We start from the raw sequence: 23052 nt of genomic DNA on the forward strand, positions 1-23052 counted from the left end.
CAAAGCACATGGTGCACCAGGTTGCCTAAGAAGCAGAGCAGCCATCTTGGAAAACTCCAGAGCAGCCCTCGAAGAACACAGTTTAGTGGATAAGAGTATCTGCATCATAAACTGTCTGCCCATGTAAATGGAAAAGACTAAAGGCCCCCATAGACATTAGTCATCGGACGCTGCCGATAACGGTGCTGTCAGACGACTCTCGGATGTGCATGAGGGCGGCTCAACGTTCCCCCAACAGGTGATGTCGGGACGGAAGGATTGCGGATGTTGAAGTTCAACACCGAATCCCATTGTTCCCAAACAGAAGCTGGCCCCAGAGCTGCGGCTCACCTCCCCAAACACAGAAATGTTTGGTTGAGCCGATGTTCATGATGGAGTCAGTGAGAACCGCTGTCAGGTAGAAGATGGTTTGTGAGACAGTTGATGAAGGTGTTTGGGCAGCTTTACTAGATCATAAAGAAACCGGCGCGTTTTGAGTGAGCGAAGTGGTTACAAAACTCTAGAACTGAACTTTATGCGGCGGTACCTCCTGACACCTCGTACATTACCATTGATCTAAGATGTAATTGCGGATCCGCAGGTAACGCTCTGGAGTTTTCGCTTGACGACCCTCAAAAAATTCAGAGATCGCCTGTTTTTCTTCCTCGGAAATAACTTCTTGCTCTATTTCTACTTCCTGTTCTGGGGGCTTCAGCTCATCCACTTCATCCTGCTGCTCACAGGGTGGAGGGGAAGGTAATGCGAAAGGACTGCCGTTCTTGTCTTGAATGTCCGTATGTGGAGTGGTGGGACTCGCCGCTGCCTCCTCCTGGGGACTGGAGACCGGAGCGTCGCTCAGGGTCGCAGACATAGGGGCATGGAGACAATGGCCACCATCTAGGTCTGTTGGGTGACACAGACTGTTAGTCCTTGACTCCTCCCCCTGTTCAGTGACAGCGTGCCCCGCCTCCTCTGCTGGAGTCACTAATTGATCGTGCAGGTTTCCATTACTGGCAAGCTCCTCCTCCTTCTCATCCGTAATGTCGATCTCTTCATCGTCCGATAATTTTTCGATCTTTACAGCATTGAGGTTTGGATCGTCTCGACCTCGGAACGCGGACAGTTCATCCCCTCCGGGACCCTCAAGACGGAGAAGGTGAAGAACCGCAGAATCCACTTTTGGATCTTTTTCTCCATTTTCTGCTTTACACTGTACAAATAGAACAGATGTCATTACTGGGCAGAGATAGAGGAACTGACCTAAATGTAGTGTCCTCCTGCTGGGACTCCCGAGATCAGCTGGAATCTGTGGGGAAGCCTGGCAGTAAGGCTGGGTTTTCACAAGGTGGAATCCCACCAGAAATCTCACGGTCTTGCCATAGCAAAAAAACTAGATATTGCTGACGGTTTTAGAGTGGCTTGGCGGCATGCTTTTCCATTGTGGATGGCGCTCCCATAGAGAGCAGGGTAGCCGCAATGAAAACAAAGTTAAAAAATTTAGACATGCTGCGCCTGGGGAATCCGCGCCACAGCGCCAGCTTCTGCCAGCTTTGCCATGACAGATTGGCCGTCCCACGTGGACGGGATTTTTGATAAATCTCGTCCACATGGCCGGCTAATACCAGGATTAGCGGCCGCAGGCAGATTTGCCGCAATGAAAATCCGGACAGAATTTCCACAGCAAATCCGCCGCCCTGTGTGAACCCAACCTAAGTGTTCAGTTTCCCAGCTGCGCCCCCCACAGGGAACATGAAGTGCTATGCAATGTCCATTCATAGCCATGCAGGAGGGTCCTCCAGAGAGAGACTCACTACTCTGCTCTTTGGCCATAAGAGGCGGATCCTGAACAGAAGACCCCCGTCCATAACTCTGAATCTTCTCATAGGGTGTGAGACAATCCGTTTTGTACAATGTAAACCCCTTTGAGGAGTGAGCACTGACCTTATTCTTATAGTACTGCCTTGCGTAGCTCTTGACTTGTAGCACTGTGCGGCTCCCGATCAGCCTCGCAATACTTGTCCAGCGTCTGCCAAACTTGGCCTTTAAAACACACGGAAGAACAATAACTGATGATACCGAAATGTCCGCATGAAGATGCATCATAACTTCTCTCCCCTTCACTCTGGACCCCATAATTTAACTGGAGTGGAAACCAACTGCAAAAACGGCTCCGATGGACCCAACATGATAACTTATTACATGGTTGTCCAGTAATCGGAAGAGGGACGGCATTAAAACATTAAAAGGGGTGGCTGGTGACTGGACAACCCCTTTTCAATAGGACCCCTGAATGAAAATAATGAAAACACAGCTATACTTACCCCTCTGCGGCCGCCGGGGTCCAGCGCTACAGCCCGCTGCAGTCCCAGTGATTGTGGTGACATATGGTGGCACAGGTAATCACATGATTGCTGCGGCATCCCTGCTTGATCTTTTGGCATTGGCGGTCACATCCTAAGTGCCATGATGTCAGGACTTCAGAAATGTGATGCTGCAGCCGCTCATGAACTGCAGCGGTCACTTGAATTTCTGTGACATATGTTACAACAACCACCGGGGCCACAGCAGACTTAAGCGCTGGATCCCCGCAGCCTCAGAGGGAAGTATAGCTGGGTTTATTACTAGAATATAAGGCGTTCTATGAAACAACCCCTTTAAGGGAATGTAATGTGTGCAGATGCACAGATCACATCAGCTTCAATGCTGGAGGGGGTCTACAGACCTGTGTTCGTAGCTCCAGAGCCCACTCCATACACAAATACCTGACGTGTGCTGTACAAGTATGGCACGCGTCGGGAAGGGGTTAAAAGCGGTATAAGGCTGTATTTACACGGGCGAGTGTGATACTAATATTGTGCGTGCAGCGTGCAATTTTTCTGCTAGTGCAATGCTTTTTGCTTTACACACATATTGCTCCAGTACTTATAAATGGCAAACACTGCATCACACCGACACGTGACACGCGAGTGCGATGCAACTTTTGCCTCCCATAGGTAATAATGGGCAATATCACCCAAAAACTGGACATTTTGCAACCTTTCCATCTTGCAGCACCGCTGCAAGAGAAAAACCGCTCATATAGCTCCACCCACTGCAAATAATAGGCTTTATTTCTGAGCGAGTTTTGTGCGTATGGCAACTCACAGAACTTGCACGATAACATCGCCTGTGTAAATACAGCCTCACCCGAGTATCGTATGGCGGTAGTTTCTTAAGCATTGCGCTGAACTGCTGTGTAGACGCTGTGCAGGTAGTTTTGCAGCTCATCTGCTGGTCTGGTTGTCAGACAGGTGTAGTCTATTGCGCAAGGATTAAAACGGCGGTGGGGGAAGGAGGAAGACACTATCAGGTCCAGAAGTGCACTGAGCCGACGACTAGAAATCATGCAGATCATCTGAAGGGGAACTCCAATTACCAACCAAAGTACAAAACAAAGCCGGCGTCGCTCACCAGTCCCTGCTCAAACAGCGCTTTCTCCTCTGCGGTCCACTTCACCGAGCCGTTGCTGGGCTTAGCTGGGGATCTGACCCTGGAAGGCAAGCACAGCACATTAATAGTACGGCGACTAATTCCCTGCCTGATGTAAGGAGTGACGGCCAACACGCATGTTTATTGGCGCTCGTTTTATTTTCTTAACCCTTATCGCCCCAGCGCATATATGCACCTTAGGTTTGTATGGAGCAGGCACTGTGTTGGAGAGCTGTCCTGCATAATGTTAGAAGCATGTGTCGGACCTCACCCTACATCAGAGCTTTACAGGGAAGTCTCAAATGTCAGACGGAGTCAGACACTGGATTGGAAAGAGTTACATTTTGTTTGATGTTCACACACAACAAGTTGTGAAAGAGTTAACGATTATCTTTAACACAAATGACAAACAATGAGAAAATAAATTCTAGATCGTTGTTCAATCGTTGGCCTTTTTAGGCCTCCTGCAGACGGCAGGGTCGGATCCTGCTACGAGAATTCTCGCAGCGGAATGAGAGCCGTGCCCCTGCAGTGACTCGGCACTCACCTCCTCCCGGCGTCTCGCTCTGCGCCGGCTGTTGAACAGCCACACATGCGCAGACCACAGCCGGCGCGTCACCAGTGACATTTCTGTGCGAGGCTCACACAGAAATAGGACATGCTGCGGTTTACCACGTGAGTTTTCACACAGTCAAATCGCAGCGGTCTGCATAGGATTGCATTATCTAATGCAATCCTATGGCAGCGGGCACGGGCGGAAATCCCGCCGCGGAATTTCCACCCGTGTGCATTTGGCCTTACACTGAATAATATCGTTCAAGTTGGCGCGGGCCAACAGTTTTTCGAACGATAATCGTTCCATGTAAGAGACCCTCATTTGTCGACGGACGTTGGTGGCTATCCGCCGCCACCACCGCCGCCACTACCCTGTATTGTCCAGCTGTCTTACTACAAGGTTGAAAACCTGGAGGTGCCTTACTGGTTGGTTGTCAAAGATTCCTTTTACACTACTGGTGTTTCCATTACAACTTTTGCATTGCCAGCAGCTTGTGCCAACCTCCGAGCCTAACACAACCTCTGACTGATCAGCCTAAGGAGGCGGGCAGCACCTATACCCGTGTCACTATAAGGCCGCAAGCGTTACATCCAATACCAAAATACGCTCTGGTCAGATGTCCCCTCCCCCACTGTCCTGGAAGATGCCGCGGAAGTCACGCATTGATCATTGGACACATGACTGCTCACAGCCAATCCTTAGCTTCAGCGGTCAGGTCCATTAACGCAATTTTGAAGCCCGTGCCCGACAGAGTGGTTTTGTGTACAATGAACGGCACATGACAGCAGCCCGCGGCTCCCTGGTCCAAAGCATTGGGGGCGGAGCTAGTGCATCGGATGAGCGCAGGGTTACATCTCACTGGTGAGTATGGCTTATTCTCATAGTCCCTGCCCACAACATTTTTTTAAAGCCCCGGAAACTGTAATCCCTTTAACTTCCACCTATCAACACCACAAGAACTATCTATCCCGCTACTTACGGAACTCGCGCCACTTTCTTCTGCGGACTCCTGTAGGAGAGAACATAATGCATGTCAGACACAAGAGATGGAGGAATGCTGGTGGTTAATACAACTAGGGGGCTGAGCCCTCGACTGCTACAACTTTCAGGCCGCATTTACGCAACTGATATTCTTACGCAAGTTTTGTGCGGTGTGAGACGTTCAAAACCCGCAGGGAAATACGACTCGTTATTTGCATGTATGATTCTTCCCTCTCGCTGCGAAACATTAAAGTCACAGCATGTTGTATTTTTTTGTACAATAAAGCCCATTCTTGTCTATTGGAGCAGTACAAAAAAAAACAAAACCGCACCACACCCTGATGCAACTTTCACGAGTGTGATGCAATTTCTTTTTTGCCCCCCATATAGAAGCGTGAAAATGCACTGCACTCATGGCAAAAACTTTGCAGGTATGATATTGGTCGGAGTTCCTCAGACTGATATCACACCCGCCAATATGAAAGCATCTTCAAGGGGTTCTACCGCAAGGGACTTCCCATAGGTTGGGTGATAAAAGTATGATCAGTAGGGGCCTCATCTATGAAACTCCCACCCATCCTGAGAACGCGGGTCCCGTGTCGACCTTCACCCCCCCTACCCCCAAGCGGCGGTCATCCATATGCTGTGCCGCTCCATTCATCTTCAATGGGATTGCTGGAGATACTAGAGAGCTTGTACTGGGCTATTTCCGTCAGACCCATGCAAATGAATGGAGCAGACCACGTATGTGCGACCGCTGCAGTGGGTGGGTGCAGTAAGGTTAGAAGATGGGCACAGGATCCCTGTTCTCGGTGGGGGGGGGGGGGGTCTCAGCAGCAAAACCCCCACAGATCAAACTTACCAGCTTTCCTCTGGATAGGTTATCAAAGTCAATTGTGTACAATCCCATAAAAGTACATGGCCCCCCTTTAAGGACTCACTCGCACGGTCGCGTGTGTCCCGTGGATTATGTACATGCGTATTCGCTGCATCTGTTAAATCGTCATATCCCTTACTGGCACGTGATATGCATCAAAACAGGATATACTGCATTTTTTACATGCGTGAAAAAAACCCGCAAGTGTGAGAGGCCCAATAGAAATCAATGGGCTTTGAGCACCGCATATTATGCCCGTGTGAGTGAGCCCCCAGTAATAATACTACAGGAGACGAGGCGTGATAATTACTCCTCACTAGACCTTTTGATCCCGGGCTTGTCATCATCCTTCACTTCCATCCAGAACTTGGCTGCGGGCGGCTTGTTGGAGAAGTAATACCTGGAGCGGCTAAGGAAGGACTGCAGAGGAGAAACGTAACAACACAAAGTTCACTGCCGCACCGGGAAGTTCCACCCCCGATAGTTTGGCATCTGATAATCCGGCACAGACCGGTGACATGATGAGGAATAGCAGCTGAGCAGAGAGAAGTCAAATATACAGACAGCAGCAGATTTAGTGGAAATATGTTTGGGCCATCCAATAAACCAATATATCCAACTGAGCTGCATTAAGAGGTCAGCACTGGAGACCCAAAGAGACCGAGTACTGCTGAATGTGCGCAGCCGAAAAAATGTGTTCAATAAAGGATACTCTTCTTCCAGGAGCATCTTCTCTATGGCGGCTCGGTTCTCATCGCTGATGGTACTGTCCAGAGTCCACGGCTAGAGAAGAGGAGAAAGCATCACTAATGCTCTGTACCTTCAGTGTACAGCAGAACAACCAGCAGAATAGTGAGTGCAGCTCTGGAGTATAATACAGGATGTGACCCAGGATCAACACAGGATAAGTAATGTATGTACACAGTGACTCCACCAGCTGAATAGTGAGTACAGCTCTGGGGTATAATACAGGATGTAACTCAGGATCAGTGCAGGATAAGTAATGTATGTACACAGTGACTCCACCAGCAGAATAGTGAGTGCAGCTCTGCAGTATAATACAGGATGTAACTCAGGATAAGTAATGTATGTACACAGTGACTCCAGCAGCAGAATAGTGAGTGCAGCTCTGGAGTATAATACAGGATGTAACTCAGGATCAGTACAGGATAAGTAATGTATGCACACAGTGACTCCACCAGCAGAATAGTGAGTGCAGCTCTGGGGTATAATACAGGATGTAGCTCAGGATAAGTAATGTATGTACACAGTGACTCCACCAGCAGAATAGTGAGTGCAGCTCTACAGATGGAAAGGATTACTCAGCCAGTTACTTACAGTCAGCTCATCTTCTCGTTTCCACACAGGGTCCAGGTAATTATCGGGGGTGAACGGTGAGCTGAGACTTTCATAGGCCCTGCAGAACACAAGTAGATGCGGTTAGTGGCACGGACTCTACACATCTCTGATCTCCTCTAGAAATGGTCCCTAAGGGCTCATGCCCACGACCGTACGTATAAACTGCTGCAGGGGCTCGGAGCGTTTTACACATTACAGCCCATAAGCTCTGCCAGCATGGAGTTGGCAGAGACTGCGTACAGGCCGAGTATGGCCGGCTGCAGACTGCCAGGTCGGATCCCACTGCGAGAATTCTCGCAGCGGGACCCGACCCTGAGCCCCTGCAGGGACCAGTGCGCCGCTCACCTTCTCCCGCGGCTCCGGCTCTGTGATGTGCCAGCAGCGGGCGCATGCGCAGAGCCAGCGGCCCGGGAGTGACATTTCTGAAATGGAGCATGGCGCATTTTGTCTTCCGCATGCATTTTCACGTGCACAAATCTTGGCCGTCTGCAAAGGATTGTGTATTGTAATGCGCACGGGCGGAAATTCTGTGGGAAATCCCGCCGCAGAATTCCCACCCGTACGCAGGGGGCCTATGGCACGGCACATGCCCGGGGATCTGACGCCACAGACATATGTAAAGTGATTTCTTTTATTTCCTGTATGGAAACGCTGCACAACGTTGTGTACGGGCAGAGATTTATTTCCACGCCGATGCGCATGGAAGAACGAAAGCCCATTGACTTTCATTGCCTTCATTCACCGTGTATCACGCATGTAACGTGGACACGAGCCCTACGGCGGCCTTCACACGGCCTGTATAGACTCTCGGGCACAGCGACGGCCCACCCACGTGTCGGGCGGGATACCCACCACCTCATGTCCCAATCTTGTGTGAGATTCGCACGGATCTGTAGAAATTGCGCAATCTTGAACCAACGAATGGGTTCATTTTCTATGCCGAGACGGAATGAACGGATGTGACAGCATCATCCGTGTGAATACACCCCAAGGCCACACCCACACGGGCGAGATATCGCGGCTGCAACTACGCATCACTTCTGTGAAATTGCGATCCTCAGCCGCTTGTTTTACGCGCGACAGAGCGCCGCAAACGTTCCCATTGATTTCAACGGGAAGCATCACGGTACACGAGGCATTTAAAGGGCCCACTGAAAATAGGCGGGACGTTCCGAAGGGAACCAACAGGTAGAAGCGGCTGCGATTGTTATCCTCACAGCATCGAGGGAGGGAGGGAGGGGGGGGGGGGGGGGGGGGGGGGGGACGCTCAAGCGAATAAATGGCGTTCAGATTCGTGCGTCTCGCTTGTGTTAATAAGCCCTTATGACAAAGGCGGCCATCAGAGGCGCTGCAGCCTCTCACTCCTCGGTATTCACTACAACCCGGGTCACACAGGCATAAGAGCATTTACGTGTACATTTGCGCACGCATGCGCGCGTTTTATTGTCATTCTTGTGTACGCGCAAAAAAAAATACACAACCGCGCTCCCATTCGCTGAAAGAGGCAATTCGTGTAATTCGTTCAATACCTGCTTTTTCTCTGCGCAGGATGATGGAGCGCGCTGCGTATTTTTTTGTACAAGCAAAATGTGCGCAAAATAAACTTGCGTGAAAGAACCTCATGAAATAATCGCTGCTTGAGTATCGCCCGGTGTGAACAAGTACAGCCGGCGGCGCACAGACCGCGCTCATTCCCTATGCAGGAGTCCGCAGCGGAATCTGGTCTGACCGCGGGTGCGTGTACCTTCTCTATTGCAGATGGCCGTGGGTGCGTGTACCTGCTGTACTGCAGATGGCCGTGGCGGTGCGCCATCACACACACGCAGTACAGATTTTGGTGTTTTTTTTTTTTAAATCTTGGTCATTTCAGCGCCGTTGCTAGGCGACGACGCCGGTGTCCGCAACCTATCCGCAATGTTAATGGAATGGACGGGCCGCGGGTCGGAAGGCTTCCATGGAAATCGCAACCCCTATATGTACGGACGTACGAATGTTCTGTTATTGTAATATGTGCGGAAATTACCGCGGATCGTCCGCTCGGGTGGTGATGGCGGATTCCACAATACAAATCCGCTGCCGCCCTTATCATTGTCTGCCCACAACTTTGCAGGGAGGCGGGCGCTCGCTTGGCGTTTGCCTCCGAACAAAAGCTGATCGGTTTTCGCCTTCTTTGGGACATTTCACCCTCCTCATCGCACATCAGTCCCCAAAAACACGTGAATACGTGCGAGCGCTCCCCAACGGAACAGTCCCTGCCGGTCTGCGGACGAACGCTCACCGCTGCCACCTCTGGCGGGTTTAAGTCGTTGAAGACACATTCGCCGTGCCGCCTCCCACAGCAGCGAGCGATCGCTCAGAGACCGCACGGACGTATTTATGTGCGTTCTGCGGACCCGGCGGACAATGATGGGCACGGGTCGAAAAAAAAAAGATCAGACAGACGGCCGTTCGCACATAACAGCGACCATCACAACAATGTGCGCATAAAGCCACTCCGGCTCTCCTTTCGTCCGCTCTCACACGGGCGCTAAGAACGCAATTTTCCCATGCGTAACGCCAATACCCGGTGATTTCTACTGAGCCACTCACAGCTGCGTAAAAAAAAAAAAATGGCGCAGTGAGAACAAACGTCACACCGACACGCAACCCCGACCCACTGGAAACAAGGCGGCGACGTACGGTCAGATCTGATTGTAAGCTCTGCGGACAACATTCGCACAGCAAAATAACAGGGATTTTAGATGGTCAGCTCCTCTGTCACCATGCAAAACAATCCCCAGCTATAGACTGTAAGCTCTTGTGCCCCGCCACACGTTGTAGCTGCTCACCCCCGGCTCGGCTCGGTCACATCTCCCTCTATGTCCACATCCGCCTCCTCCGCCATCTTCTCTGCACCTCAAACACCGTTCCAGGACGTCACTAGCACTACAGCCAATCAGCTTGGCCGGCAGCCATATTTGTCCACCCATTCCGCTTCCACACAGGCGCCATATTGGTTTCCTCCGTGTATTTTCGTTAGAAAGCGGAAGCGGCCATCTTGGTACACCCGTTCCAGTTGTTTTTTGTGAAAACAGCTTCATTTCAGCACCAAACTAATCCTTGTGCAATTATTTAGATTTTTAGAATATTTTATTATATAATTATGGTAAAAAAAATTGGTTCCTAGGCAGTATGTTGTAACAGCGGGTGTACCAAGATGGCGGCGAAGTGACAGCTCTGCCTGTGCTGTCCGTCCTTCCTCCGGGTTGGAGTAGACGTGACTGGAGGCGTAGTATAATGACAGACGGATGGTAAATGGAAGGGTCTGACTGTCCTGGGCCGTGAACCTGACCTGTCCTTCCTGGCTGGTGAGTAAGGGGGTGACAGCTGCTGGAGAGTGGCACAATGCAAGGCGTGACATTGTGGAACTACAACTCCCAGCATGCCTTGTCAGTCCTGACTGTGCCCGTGTACGGTGAAGTTGGTGCCGCGGTCACTTATTATGAGTTCGCTGCAGTTCAGATCTTTATTTAAAGACCCTTTTATTTACATTCAAGTTGACTTACAAACTGTCAGTATTCTGTTTCGCTCTTGTTGGCGTTTTGTTTTACGTTTTTAATCAATCAATTAAAACAAAAATTTAATGGCTAGCGAGACGGAATTTTATTACATTTACAGATCCGGTAGGCGTTTGTAAAAAAAAAAAAAAATTAAATAAAAAAAAAATTACGGTTTCCATCATCTGGTGTTTCGCTGCATCCCCCCCCCCCCCTCACGGGGCGCATGGGGCTGCGGATTCCGCAGTAGCATGCGTATTTGCTGCCTGTATTATATCTCACAATATTGGCGCCAAAATGGAACGCGCGGCGCTTTTTATCCATGCAAGTAATAACGCAGCTGTGAGCCGCCCAATAGAAATCCTTGGCTTTTAGCACCACGAATTGCGCTTGTAAAAAAAATATGCGCATAATCTGCCAGCCACTTACGTCCACGCCCGTGAACCCTAAAACGAATCGCAGTCATGTGCAGCAGCAGCCATGATCACTGCAATTTTATTTATTTTTTTTATTTTTGCGCACTCTGGCATCATTTAGGCCTTTTTTCATTTTCCTTTTTTGCACACAAAAAACGGATGATGCACGGATGCAACGCGGACGTAAAACATTGCACTTAGATGGCGTAGACAAGCCTAGACACGCAGTGAAAACCGTGCGGTTTTATGTCTGTGTGAATGAGCCCCACTGAAATGAACGGGAAGTAAAACGGATCAGAAAGCAGAAACATTGATGTGAACGAGCCTTTCCTTCCAGAAACAGCGCCAACCTCTGCTCACAGGTTGTGCTTGGCATTACAGTTCAACCTTATTTACTTCCGTGAAACTGCGTTGTAATATCAGACACAACCTGTGGAGAGGGGTGGTGCTGTTTCTGGTAGAGAGCAGCCATGTTGTCCTACACTTTCGATATACTTTGGGGCACGTTTATGAAGACCGCCATGTTGTACGCAGTTCCCCGCTGGAGTAAGATGTAACAAATATATTAATCATGATGGTGCTTGAGGTGGGGACAAGACGACGGAGGGGTCGGATGCGGGCGCAGAGGGAGTTGTGACTGAGCTGAGCGGGGGGCACCCATCAGAAGAAAGTCAAATCTATCCCACCTGTGCGCGGGCGCAGACTTGTTTTATAATTTACACCGGCTGGAGTAAATTATAGTTTATAGGCGTGTGGGTGCCCCGCCTCTTTTATTAAGCCCTGCCCACTTAAAAATGTCATAAGGACGGTGGAAAAAAATTAAAAAAAAAAAGAAAGAAAATTTAACCCCTTCTGATGTGCGCCGTACGTGTTGTGCAGGGTCAGGAGCTAAGCCCACTTCATACATGGCGGGCGACGGCTATCTTTGACAGCCAACACCCACCTACAACAGCTACCATCAGAGATAACACCATTTTAATTGACTCCAACACTCCCCCCCCCCCCCCCCCCCCCATGAGATTCCGGGGAGCCATGCATGAGTTGTGGCAGCCGAGGACCTTCTTAAGATATGCCATAAGTCTTGATAGATTAGTGCCCAAAATACAGCTTAATGCAATACTATAGTATTGGGTTATACTGTAAGAGAAATCCACGATCACAAGTTCAAGTCCCCCATGAGGACTAAAAAAAAAATGTGAAGAAAAAAGTAAAATTCACCTCTTAACGACCACCGATACGCCTTTTAACGTATTGATCAGGCCGCGCAGCTGATTGGAGCTGGTAACCCTTTAAATGCCGCTGTCAATGCTGACAGCGGCATTTAAATCCCCCGATCGGCACTCGGGACGAGCTCATAGGGAGCCGTGTGGGTGTCAGGCCCCAGGGGTATCATGGCAGAATGCCTATCAAGCCATGCTCGTAGGGTGGCATGGTAGACTGCCTGTCAGATTGCAGTATGATGTAATGCTGTGGCATTACATCATACTGCATGAGCGATCAAAGCATTGCAAGTTGTGGTCCCCTCTGGGGACTAAGAAGAAAAGTAAAAAAAAGATCAATAAAGTTTTACTGATTTATTTAAAAAAGTAATAAAAGTAAAGAAAAAAAAACCTTTTGTCATATTTATAAGAAAATCAACTAAATTATAAAACACAAATACATATTTGGTATCGCTGCATCCGCAAAAGTCTGATCTATCAAAGTAGTGCATTATTTATCCTGCACGGTGAACGCTGTAAAAAAACAAACAAAAAAACAATGAAAGCCAGAAATGTGCTTTTTTTGGTCACCCTGTCTCCAAGAAAAAAATGCAATAAAAGCAAGGATATAGTCGTATGTATTCCAAAACGGTTCCAACACAAACCCCAGGACGTCCCGCAAAAAATGAGCCCTAGCACAACTACGTCAATGGAGAAATAAAAAAGCTATTGTGCGCAGAAGATGGCGGCAGATTGTAGTAATCGTACGGACCCGTAGAATAACGTTATCGTGTCATTTTTGTTGCAGTTTGTGCGGAATTTAATTTTGTTTTCCATTTCTTTCCACTTAGAATTTTTTTAAGTGTCACAGGAGAGGACCCCTTTAAAATATAACCTCTATTAACCCTTTCCAATCCACTGTCTGACCTCTGAAGACATTATGATTTAAGCCTGTACAGTTCCGACGCTGGAAGACATCCGTCGGGGTTCTCTTACTGTATATTGCCAGCCGCTCTGCTGTCGGAGCCTATCCTACGTGTCACCTCATGCAGTACTGGCGTTAGCCAGCAGATAGCGCTGTTGTATAACAGCAGAAAAAGAGTAAGCCCCCCTAGGAAAACCAGGATACAAATTGGACTGGAAAGGGTTAAATACAATTTAAAAACTTTAAATATGTTTTTTAGGACCAATAGCAAAAGACAAACATGTATCAAGTGAGGCTGATGCAAGAAAAATGCATCACCCACATGCATATACACTAGCGGTAGGCTATGTACTAGCCTGAGCACCTAAAGGGGCCCTCTCCCGTGAAACTGGACACAACCCTTTGGGACTTCCTCCGCCCCTGTGACTTCTTGGATTTTTTAAAAACTTTTTCAGCACATTATATGGTACATTAAATAGCAGCACTGAAAAATACATCTCATCCTGCAAAAAAACAACAAGCGCTCATACAGCGACGTCGATGGATAAATAAATTTTTTTTAAAAGGAGGGAGGAAAAAACTAAAATGGAAAAACAGAACAAAGCTCGGTCACCGAGGGGTTAGGTATTTTTGTTTATTTAGTATAAAAAAAAAATATTAAAAGCTTTTAAAAGAAAAAACGGCGTTTTCTCAGTCGTCACTAAAAAATAAATAAAAAGTTGTCATATGCGGTATTATTAATGCTGCGAGACAAAAGTACATGCAGTCCAGAACTGCGGATTTGTTGGTCTCCACAAAAAAATGATTTAAAAAGTCATATGTGCTGTAAAATGATATCAATAAAAACTAAAGGTCACCCGTCAAAAACACGGAGCCCTCGCACCGCGCCACTGATATAAAAGTAAAACGTTCTTGGACTCAAAAGATGGCGACGAAAAGCAAACTTTTTTTTAAGCAGTACTAGATTAAAAAAAGATAGAAATCAGGTATGGCTGTAATGGTGCCGGGCCCACGGGAGCGTAAATTAATGGCGTATCGCGCGCGCATAATACGGGGTTAAAGGAGGCAATGAATGTCCATTTGTTTTCATTGATCCATTCCATTATACGTCGCGTATAATACGTAAAAGAGAGCGCAGCGGGTTCTTTTTTTTACCAGGTATTATTTGCGATATAGCCCTACTGTTCTCTATGGGTGCGTAATAAACGCTTTACATACACTATTACATTGCGTGTGTGCAGCGTTTATACGCAATGTTGCTAAGCAACAGAGCGGAAATGCAGATGGGTTTTGATTAGAGATGAGCGAACCTACTCATTTCGAGTAATTACTCGATCGAGCACCGCGATTTTCGAGTACTTCAGTGCTCGGGTGCAAAGATTCGGGGGGGAGGGGCGGGGGGAGACGTGACGGAGCTGGGGTAGCAGCGGGGAACAGGGGGAGCCCTCTCTCTCTCCTTCTCCCCCCCCACTCCCCGCTGCAACCCCCCACTCACCCACGGGGAAGTACTCGAAAATCGCGGTACTCGGGCGAAAAAGGGGCGTGGCCGAGTAGGTTCGCTCATCTCTAGTTTTGATACGATATAAAGTACATTGTGCGCCATGCGGCTCTGTTTGCATAAGGGTGCGTTCACATGGGCCAGTTTGATATTGGTTGGGGGAATTCAGCCAAATATCGCACCCCCCGGCCAGCGACACACAGGTGTATTTTCACGTGCAATATGCAGAGAATAGAACCCGTTCATATCAAAGGGTTCGTTGACCTGCGCTCATATTTTTCCTGCACATTTCGGTCGCACACAAAATAACCCCCCAAAAAACGCACCTCTCTCTATTTTCCTGCCCAGTCGCGCACCAAACGTTCCCATAGAAGTCAATGCACGTAAAATACGCAAGGAGATGCGTGAAACACGGCGTAATTGCGCAGTTAAAACAACAAATCTGGAACTCATTAGACTACCTGGCCATTTCAATTGGTGCATGTTTTTTTTTTTTTGCCGCACGCAAATGCACATCACTTGTGCCCAGCGATGCTACGTTAATGGCGTTGCGCTCCACAAGGCTCTGCGCCGGCGATGCTCCGCCTCATAATCCTTCATCCTGTGTTCTAGGAGGACGACGATGGAGGCCGCCCGGATCCTGCGCATCTCCAGACACAGAATCTCCTCCCTGCACAGACTCATCTCTTCCACATTAACCCCTAAGAGATGCTTCTTAAAGGCACGAGATACGACAAGGTCGGGCGAGGCCGTGAGGACTGTACCGTATCCGCCCACCGCAGGACGCCGAATTCCCTGGACTTCATCCTTGTCCTCAGTATCCCCTGCATCCACGACCCCGGTCTACGGAGGATGCGGCCTGAGAAACATCAATGGTGGACGCAGCCCAGTAATGTGCGCTAGTTATGTACCGAGCTCAGGGGTCTCTGCGAGGATCAGAGCAGAAAGCGACCCTGGGTGCAGCCGCTCCTTCCACACCTCCCCGCGCCTCAATGTCCTCCTGCCGCCTCATATCTGGCTCTTTATTAAACCGGTGCAGAAACTGCTTGCGATCATCCTTGGCAGGTGAGTGTACAGGTAAGCACAGTCCTGAAATACTCGGTGCTGCTAGTAGTTGCTCCTCCCATTGTGTGACTCCGCCCACTTGACTCCAGACCCTTCCTCACATCATTAAACTGACCATCATATGCCGCCTGGTCCTCGCCAACATAACCACAGTGACCAGCATAAAAATACTCCGTGCTGGTGGGTGATTCTGCTCCTTGCACTATATTAACCCTTTGTCTGTAGTCCCTGTGTGTCTTCACCCCCTTCCCACTAACACGTCTCTCGCCTTCTTTCTAGGAGTGTGAGAAAGTGGTGGAAGTCTCTTCCGGCAAACAAGCGGCAGCTGTTCAAGGAGAGCGTGCGACGGAATAAGTGGAGGCTGTCCCTTGGGGCCGGAGCTCTGGGATTGGTCATCATTCTCTTTTACTTCACCAATTTGGAGGAGACTCCCATAACGGGGCGCAGTCGCCTCCTGGTGTTCACGAAGAAGGACTGCGACCTGCTCACCAACGTGGAGTATGAAAGTGTGAGTATGATCCCGGAGCGTGCGGAATCCTGTAGGTAATGTATTGTGCATTAATGAATATGAAGCGCAGCTCTGCAGTATAATGCAGCATGTAAGGAGCATTCACACGGGGTTCTTCCACACACTATGTGATGCGCTGGGGGGTTCATGACGGCTGCTGAAAACAGCGAAGCGATGGAATCCCTGAACGAAAACAAATGGGGCCATTCACTTCTATTGTGAAGAATAGTGCAGTGCGCCAAATATAACGGAAATAAACAGGAACCTTGTAAAACGGGCGCCGCAGAAGTGTCAGACTCTCAATCGAAGAGAATGGCAATGTGTATCTCCGTTCAGGGATCCCATCGCAGCGCTGTCTTCAGTAGCTGTCACCGAACCGCTGAGTGTAGTCAGGAAGCAAGTACAAAAACGCTGTGTGACCGCTCCCTAACAGGATAACGGCCCTTTTACACGCAACAATTATCCCTCAGTTTGTTCAAACGGACGCAAATGAGCGATAATCGTTTAATGTAAACGCAGCCATCATGCACTTTTCATCTGAACAATATTTTTAAGGTGAACTTAAAACCCATCCTTCAGCGGCAGAGAGATAAAGTATCTCTCAACCGACCACATGCTGTGTTCTCAGTGGGAAATGGGAGATTACATTGTATTCTGCTGGTAGCCCCAAAGAGAACAATGCAGCTGTGTGCAGAGTCCACCCTGTGTTTAATCACATACGCCATGACTTCCTGTTAAGTTCTCATTGGGCGCCTAAGCAGGACCTTATGATCACATGACCCTCTGGCTGAGATTGATAGGACTGCTGTGTAGTTGGTTGTTGTAAAGAGGAGTACCTAGTGTCAGGTCTAGCTGAGTGACCAATGTATCTCTAGCGCCATGTGACGGTTGACTGTAATTTACTTGAAGTACAGTCAGCGCTTCGGGATCAGAGCATAGCGTGGGATGCCATCCGAGGCACTTCCATCAGTGGCATGCCATCCCAGGCACTTCCATCAGTGGCATGCCAGCCTGGGCACTTCCATCCGTGGCATGAGAGCCCAGGCACTTCCATCCGTGGCATGAGAGCCCAGGCACTTCCATCCGTGGCATTCCACCACAGGCACTTCCATCCGTGGCATTCCACCACAGGCACTTCCATCCGTGGCATTCCACCACAGGCACTTCCATCCGTGGCATTCCACCACAGGCACTTCCATCCGTGGCATTCCACCACAGGCACTTCCATCCATAGCATGGGACATTGTCCATTCAGCATCTTCTGCTTCCAGTTTATCAGGGTTGTCGGGGTCGCATAACAACTTTTTAAAATTTCATTGAACTCTGTTAACCCCTTAGTGACAGAGCTTTTTTGCTTTTTTCCATTTTTGTTTTTTCCTACTCACTTTTAAAAAATCGTAGTTTCTTTATTTATCCATCGACGTCGCTGTATGTGGGCTTGTTTTTTGCGGGACGACTTGTATTTTTCAATGGCACTATTTATTGTACCACATAATTAGAGAAGAGCGAACCTACTTGGCCACGCCCCTTTTTCACTCGAGCACCACGATTTTCGAGTACTTCCGTACTCGGGCGAAAAGATTCGGGGGGCGCCGTGGGTGAGTGGGGGGTTGCAGCGGGGAGTGCGGGGGAGAGAGAGAGAGGGCTTCCCCCTGTTCCCCACTGCTACCCCCCGCTCCACCACGCCTTCCCCCGGCGCCCCCCGAATCTTTTCACCCGAGTACTGAAGTACTCGAAAGTCGTGGTGCTCGATCGAGTAATTACTCGAAACGAGTATATTCGCTAAATGCCGCTGTCAGAAAAGACAGAGGCATTTAAAGGGTTAATAGCCACGGTCGGCCGAGCGTGGCTATTGCTCGTGGGTGTCAGCTGTAATAAACAGCTGACGCCCGCGCTGTATGGAGGGCGATAGCGGCGCTACCTCCCTCCCTCCCTTTACGATAGCGCCGTCACTAAGGGGTTAAAAGCATAAAACCAACAGTATTGCTCCGTCCTTAGACCCGGCGATATTGTGATATTTTAATAGTTTTGACTTTTACGTGCACGGTGATGCCAAATACACGGGGGAAAGTTTTAAACTGTTTCACTTTTTTTTTTTTTTTTTTAAAGCTTTCATTTTTTTTACTGTTAAAACTTTATTAAATGTTTTTTTACATTTTTATTCAGTCGCAACGGGGGACTTGAACTTGTGATCATTTGATGGCTTATATATTGCGATTCTATAGTATATAGTGATTTTTAGTGTTGCCTATGAAGGCCCGCCAAGGGGAGGACGTGATAGGCATCGATGCGTTGCAGCCCTTCATTAGGCTCTGCGCTGCCATTCTACCCATCGGTGCCCCCCTGATTATGTTGCGAGGGGTGCGGGAAGGAGTCCCCTCCTCCAGCTGACTGTTTAGATGTGTGCTGACCTTTGGCCGCAGCATCTAAACAGTTAACAGCCATGATCAGAGCTAAGTCTGGTCATAGCAGTTATGGGCGGCTGTCGGCAACAGCTGATAGTCGCCGGGTGTGGGGGTGGAGTCGGCTCCCGAGCCTCCTGCCTTATTGCGGTCATGAAGGGGTTAAACAGAGTTGGATGTATTTTTACCAAGTTTTTGTGTCCCGCGGACATCCCTTTAAGCCGCCCGCGTTTCCCCGTGTAGAGATGAATGACGCCGCCGTCTACTTAAGCAATAGAAAACGGATGTGTTATTTGCGCAGTTAAGTGCCAGCTGTGAACAATTCTCCTTGACGAAAAACTAATGAATTTTGAAAGAACGACTTCAGCGAAAGGAGAGGCGGGAAATAACATTTTTCAAGGCCAAACTAGTAAAAGCAGCGGGACGCTGATGCGGTAATAAAGACACTCAAGACTTCCTTCTAACGCCGTCATGAGTGATGCGGGAGCCGAATCCGCTCGATAGATACTCGTCAGCGTTATAAGACCGCGCGGAGCTGCCGCTCCAGGATTATCATAGACGGCATGGCGGGGGTGATATATGGCGCTACGAAGCACATGGCGCGCCCGCAGCACCCAGCCAGCAGAGACCTAGAACTAAGAGGAGGCTGAAGTTCTTACAGTGCAGGGGGTTTATAACATGCTATCCGGACTATTATAATAGCCTCATCACTAATAAGCAATCTGATCATTAGCAGTGCGTGTCCTGCTTATAATATATGAGGAGATACCAGGAGAGAAGAGCTTACAGTCTAGGGGGACACAAGAGCTTACAGTCTATGAGGGAATAGAGGGACACAAGAGCTTACAGTCTATGAGGGAATAGGGGGACACAAGAGCTTACAGTCTATGAGGATATAGGGGGACACAAGAGCTTACAGTCTATGAGGATATAGGGGGACACAAGAGCTTACAGTCTATGAGGGAATAGGGGGACACAAGAGCTTACAGTCTATGAGGAAATAGGGGGACACAAGAGCTGACAGTGTATGAGGAAATAGGGGGACACAAGAACTTACAGTCTATGAGGAATAGAGGGACACGAGCTTACAGTCTATGAGGAAATAGGGGGACACAAGAGCTTACAGTCTATGAGGAAATAGGGGGACACAAGAGCTTACAGTCTATGAGGGAATAGGGGGACACAAGAGCTTACAGTCTATGAGGAAATAGGGGGGACACAAGAGCTTACAGTCTATGAGGATATAGGGGGACACAAGAGCTTACAGTCTATGAGGATATAGGGGGACACAAGAGCTTACAGTCTATGAGGGAATAGGGGGACACAAGAGCTTACAGTCTATGAGGAAATAGGGGGACACAAGAGCTGACAGTGTATGAGGAAATAGGGGGACACAAGAACTTACAGTCTATGAGGGAATAGAGGGACACGAGCTTACAGTCTATGAGGAAATAGGGGGACACAAGAGCTTACAGTCTATGAGGAAATAGGGGGACACAAGAGCTTACAGTCTATGAGGAAATAGGGGGACACAAGAGCTTACAGTCTATGAGGGAATAGGGGGACACAAGAGCTAACAGTCTATGAGGAAATAGGGGGACACAAGAGCTTACAGTCGAGGAGGAAATAGGGGGACACAAGAGCTTACAGGCTATGAGGTAATGGGACACAAGAGCTTACAGTCTATGAGGATATAGGGGGACACAAGAGCTTACAGTCTATGAGGAAATAGGCACAAGAGCTTACAGTCTAGGAGGAAATAGGGGGACACGAGCTTACAGGCTATGAGGTAATGGGACACAAGAGCTTACAGTCTATGAGGATATAGGGGGACACGAGCTTATAGTCTATGAGGATATAGGGGGACACAAGAGCTTACAGTCTATGAGGAAATAGGGGGACACAAGAGCTGACAGTGTATGAGGAAATAGGGGGACACAAGAGCTTACAGTCTATGAGGATATAGGGGGACACGAGCTTACAGTCTATGAGGAGATAGGGGGACACTGGAGCTTACAGTCTATGAGGATATAGGGGGACACAAGAGTTTACAGGCTATGAGGAAATGGGACACAAGAGCTTACAGTCTATGAGGATATAGGGGGACACGAGCTTATAGTCTATGAGGATATAGGGGGACACAAGAGCTTACAGTCTATGAGGGAATAGGGGGGACACGAGCTTACAGTGTATGAGGAAATAGGGGGACACAAGAGCTTACAGTCTATGAGGAAATAGGAGGGACACAAGAGCTTACAGTCTATGAGGATATAGGGGGACACGAGCTTACAGTCTATGAGGATATAGGGGGACACGAGCTTACAGTCTATGAGGAGATAGTGGGACACAAGAGCTTACAATCTATGAGGAAATAGGGGGACACAAGAGCTTACAATCTATGAGGAGATAGTGGGACACTGGAGCTTACAGTCTATGAGGATATAGGGGGACACAAGAGCTTACAATCTATGAGGAAATAGGGAGACACAAGAGCTTACAGTCTATGAGGAGATAGTGGGACACAAGAGCTTACAGTCTATGAGGAGATAGGGGGACACAAGAGCTTACAGTCTATGAGGAGATGGGGGGACACAAGAGCTTATAGTCTATGAGGGAATAGGGGGACACAAGAGCTTACAGTCTATGAGGAGATAGGGGGACACAAGAGCTTACAGTCTATGAGGAGATGGGGGGACACAAGAGCTTATAGTCTATGAGGGAATAGGGGGACACAAGAGCTTACAGTCTATGAGGAAATAGGAGGGACACAAGAGCTTACAGTCTATGAGGATATAGGGGGACACGAGCTTACAGTCTATGAGGATATAGGGGGACACGAGCTTACAGTCTATGAGGAGATAGTGGGACACAAGAGCTTACAATCTATGAGGAAATAGGGGGACACAAGAGCTTACAATCTATGAGGAGATAGTGGGACACTGGAGCTTACAGTCTATGAGGATATAGGGGGACACAAGAGCTTACAATCTATGAGGAAATAGGGAGACACAAGAGCTTACAGTCTATGAGGAGATAGTGGGACACAAGAGCTTACAGTCTATGAGGAGATAGGGGGACACAAGAGCTTACAGTCTATGAGGAGATGGGGGGACACAAGAGCTTATAGTCTATGAGGGAATAGGGGGACACAAGAGCTTACAGTCTATGAGGAGATAGGGGGACACAAGAGCTTACAGTCTATGAGGAGATGGGGGGACACAAGAGCTTATAGTCTATGAGGGAATAGGGGGACACAAGAGCTTACAGTCTATGAGGAGATGGGGGAGTGGTTGATAGGGTCAGGTTCCAAGAGGGATAAATGGAGAACAGTTGGGGCCCTTTTTACACTGAAGGATTATCATTCAGATCCTCTCTGGATTGCGGGGATCTGAGCGATAATTGTTTAATTTAAATGTCATGACGACCGATTAGTTTATCGTTTGGGTCATGCAGGCATGCAAATCAAACAAAATCAGCTGCCTGTTTACTGTGAATGGAGGCGGACGGAACAATTGCTTCATTCACTGAATGATGGTCACGCCTTTGTAAAAACATAGTAGTGTCTCTGGGTGTCGGGCGCTTCTGACAGTTCTGTGTAAAAGAGCCTTTAGATGAGAGAATGTAATCGACCTCCCGTAAAGAGATGTGTTTTAGGGCTCACTTGTCGCTGTGAGTCTTGGGGATTCATCTGACTGTTTCGGGTAGCGCGTCCCAGAGAACAGGTGCAGCACAAGAGAGGTCTTGTAGATGGAAGTGGGAGGCTCGGATTATGGAGGAACTTGGGGTCCTTTTACACTATGAAGCTGTCCCAACATTAATGCTCTTGAGTTTTTACACGGGGGCGATAAGCACTCACTAAATGGAGGCAGAGCGGGCCTGAGATCTCATCCAGCCGGCTGCCTCCAGAGTAAACAGGCAATCGTTCATAGATGGACTGCAGAAACTGAACGACAGCAAATTATCATTCTTCAGTTTTGCACGATGTAGCGATAAACAGAGTGATGGGTTCTTTTTACCCGGAACGATAAAGGTAAGTTCACACTGGCATGGGGGGAAGGAATCGGTGTGTAGGACCCAGCACGGGGTGGAGACATCGTTGTCAGTACAGCGACTTGCAGAGGGTGAAGGCATTGGGGCAGCAACTGGCATGGGGTGGAGGCATTGGTGCAGTGACTGGCACAGGGTGGAGGCATTGGTGCAGCGACTGGCTTGAGGTGGAGGCATCGGTGTAGTGACTGGCCCAAGGTGGATGCATCGGTACAGTAATTGGCATGGGGTGGAGG

At 48.7% G+C, this 23052-nt stretch overlaps 2 protein-coding genes across 3 annotated transcripts in view; one reads left to right on the forward strand and one right to left on the reverse strand.

The window, feature by feature from the left end:
* The window catches only part of MYSM1 (Myb like, SWIRM and MPN domains 1), a 45818-nt gene extending 35682 nt beyond the window's left edge, over positions 1 to 10136 (reverse strand). Inside the window, exons 1-8 of one of the 2 annotated variants that reach the window (XM_066597762.1) lie at positions 10049 to 10136; positions 7200 to 7278; positions 6574 to 6644; positions 6184 to 6261; positions 4983 to 5012; positions 3430 to 3508; positions 1921 to 2019; positions 549 to 1189 (exon numbers count right to left, since the gene is read on the reverse strand). In XM_066597762.1, coding sequence (XP_066453859.1) covers positions 549 to 1189; positions 1921 to 2019; positions 3430 to 3508; positions 4983 to 5012; positions 6184 to 6261; positions 6574 to 6644; positions 7200 to 7278; positions 10049 to 10104 — 1133 coding nt within the window. In that variant the 5' untranslated portion in view covers positions 10105 to 10136. Of the gene's footprint in view, positions 1 to 548; positions 1190 to 1920; positions 2020 to 3429; positions 3509 to 4982; positions 5013 to 6171; positions 6262 to 6573; positions 6645 to 7199; positions 7279 to 10048 lie in introns of both variants that reach the window. The other variant, XM_066597761.1, reaches the window with a different exon arrangement.
* Positions 10137 to 10426: 290 nt separating this feature from the next.
* The window catches only part of OMA1 (OMA1 zinc metallopeptidase), a 66011-nt gene continuing 53385 nt past the window's right edge, over positions 10427 to 23052 (forward strand). Inside the window, exons 1-3 of the mRNA XM_066597763.1 lie at positions 10427 to 10567; positions 15407 to 15859; positions 16139 to 16367. Of these exons, the coding sequence (XP_066453860.1) occupies positions 15417 to 15859; positions 16139 to 16367 (672 nt within the window). The 5' untranslated portion in view covers positions 10427 to 10567; positions 15407 to 15416. The remainder of the gene's footprint in view (positions 10568 to 15406; positions 15860 to 16138; positions 16368 to 23052) is intronic.

Source organism: Eleutherodactylus coqui, chromosome 3 (genome assembly GCF_035609145.1).
Source record: "Eleutherodactylus coqui strain aEleCoq1 chromosome 3, aEleCoq1.hap1, whole genome shotgun sequence".
Lineage (NCBI taxonomy): Eukaryota > Metazoa > Chordata > Amphibia > Anura > Eleutherodactylidae > Eleutherodactylus > Eleutherodactylus coqui.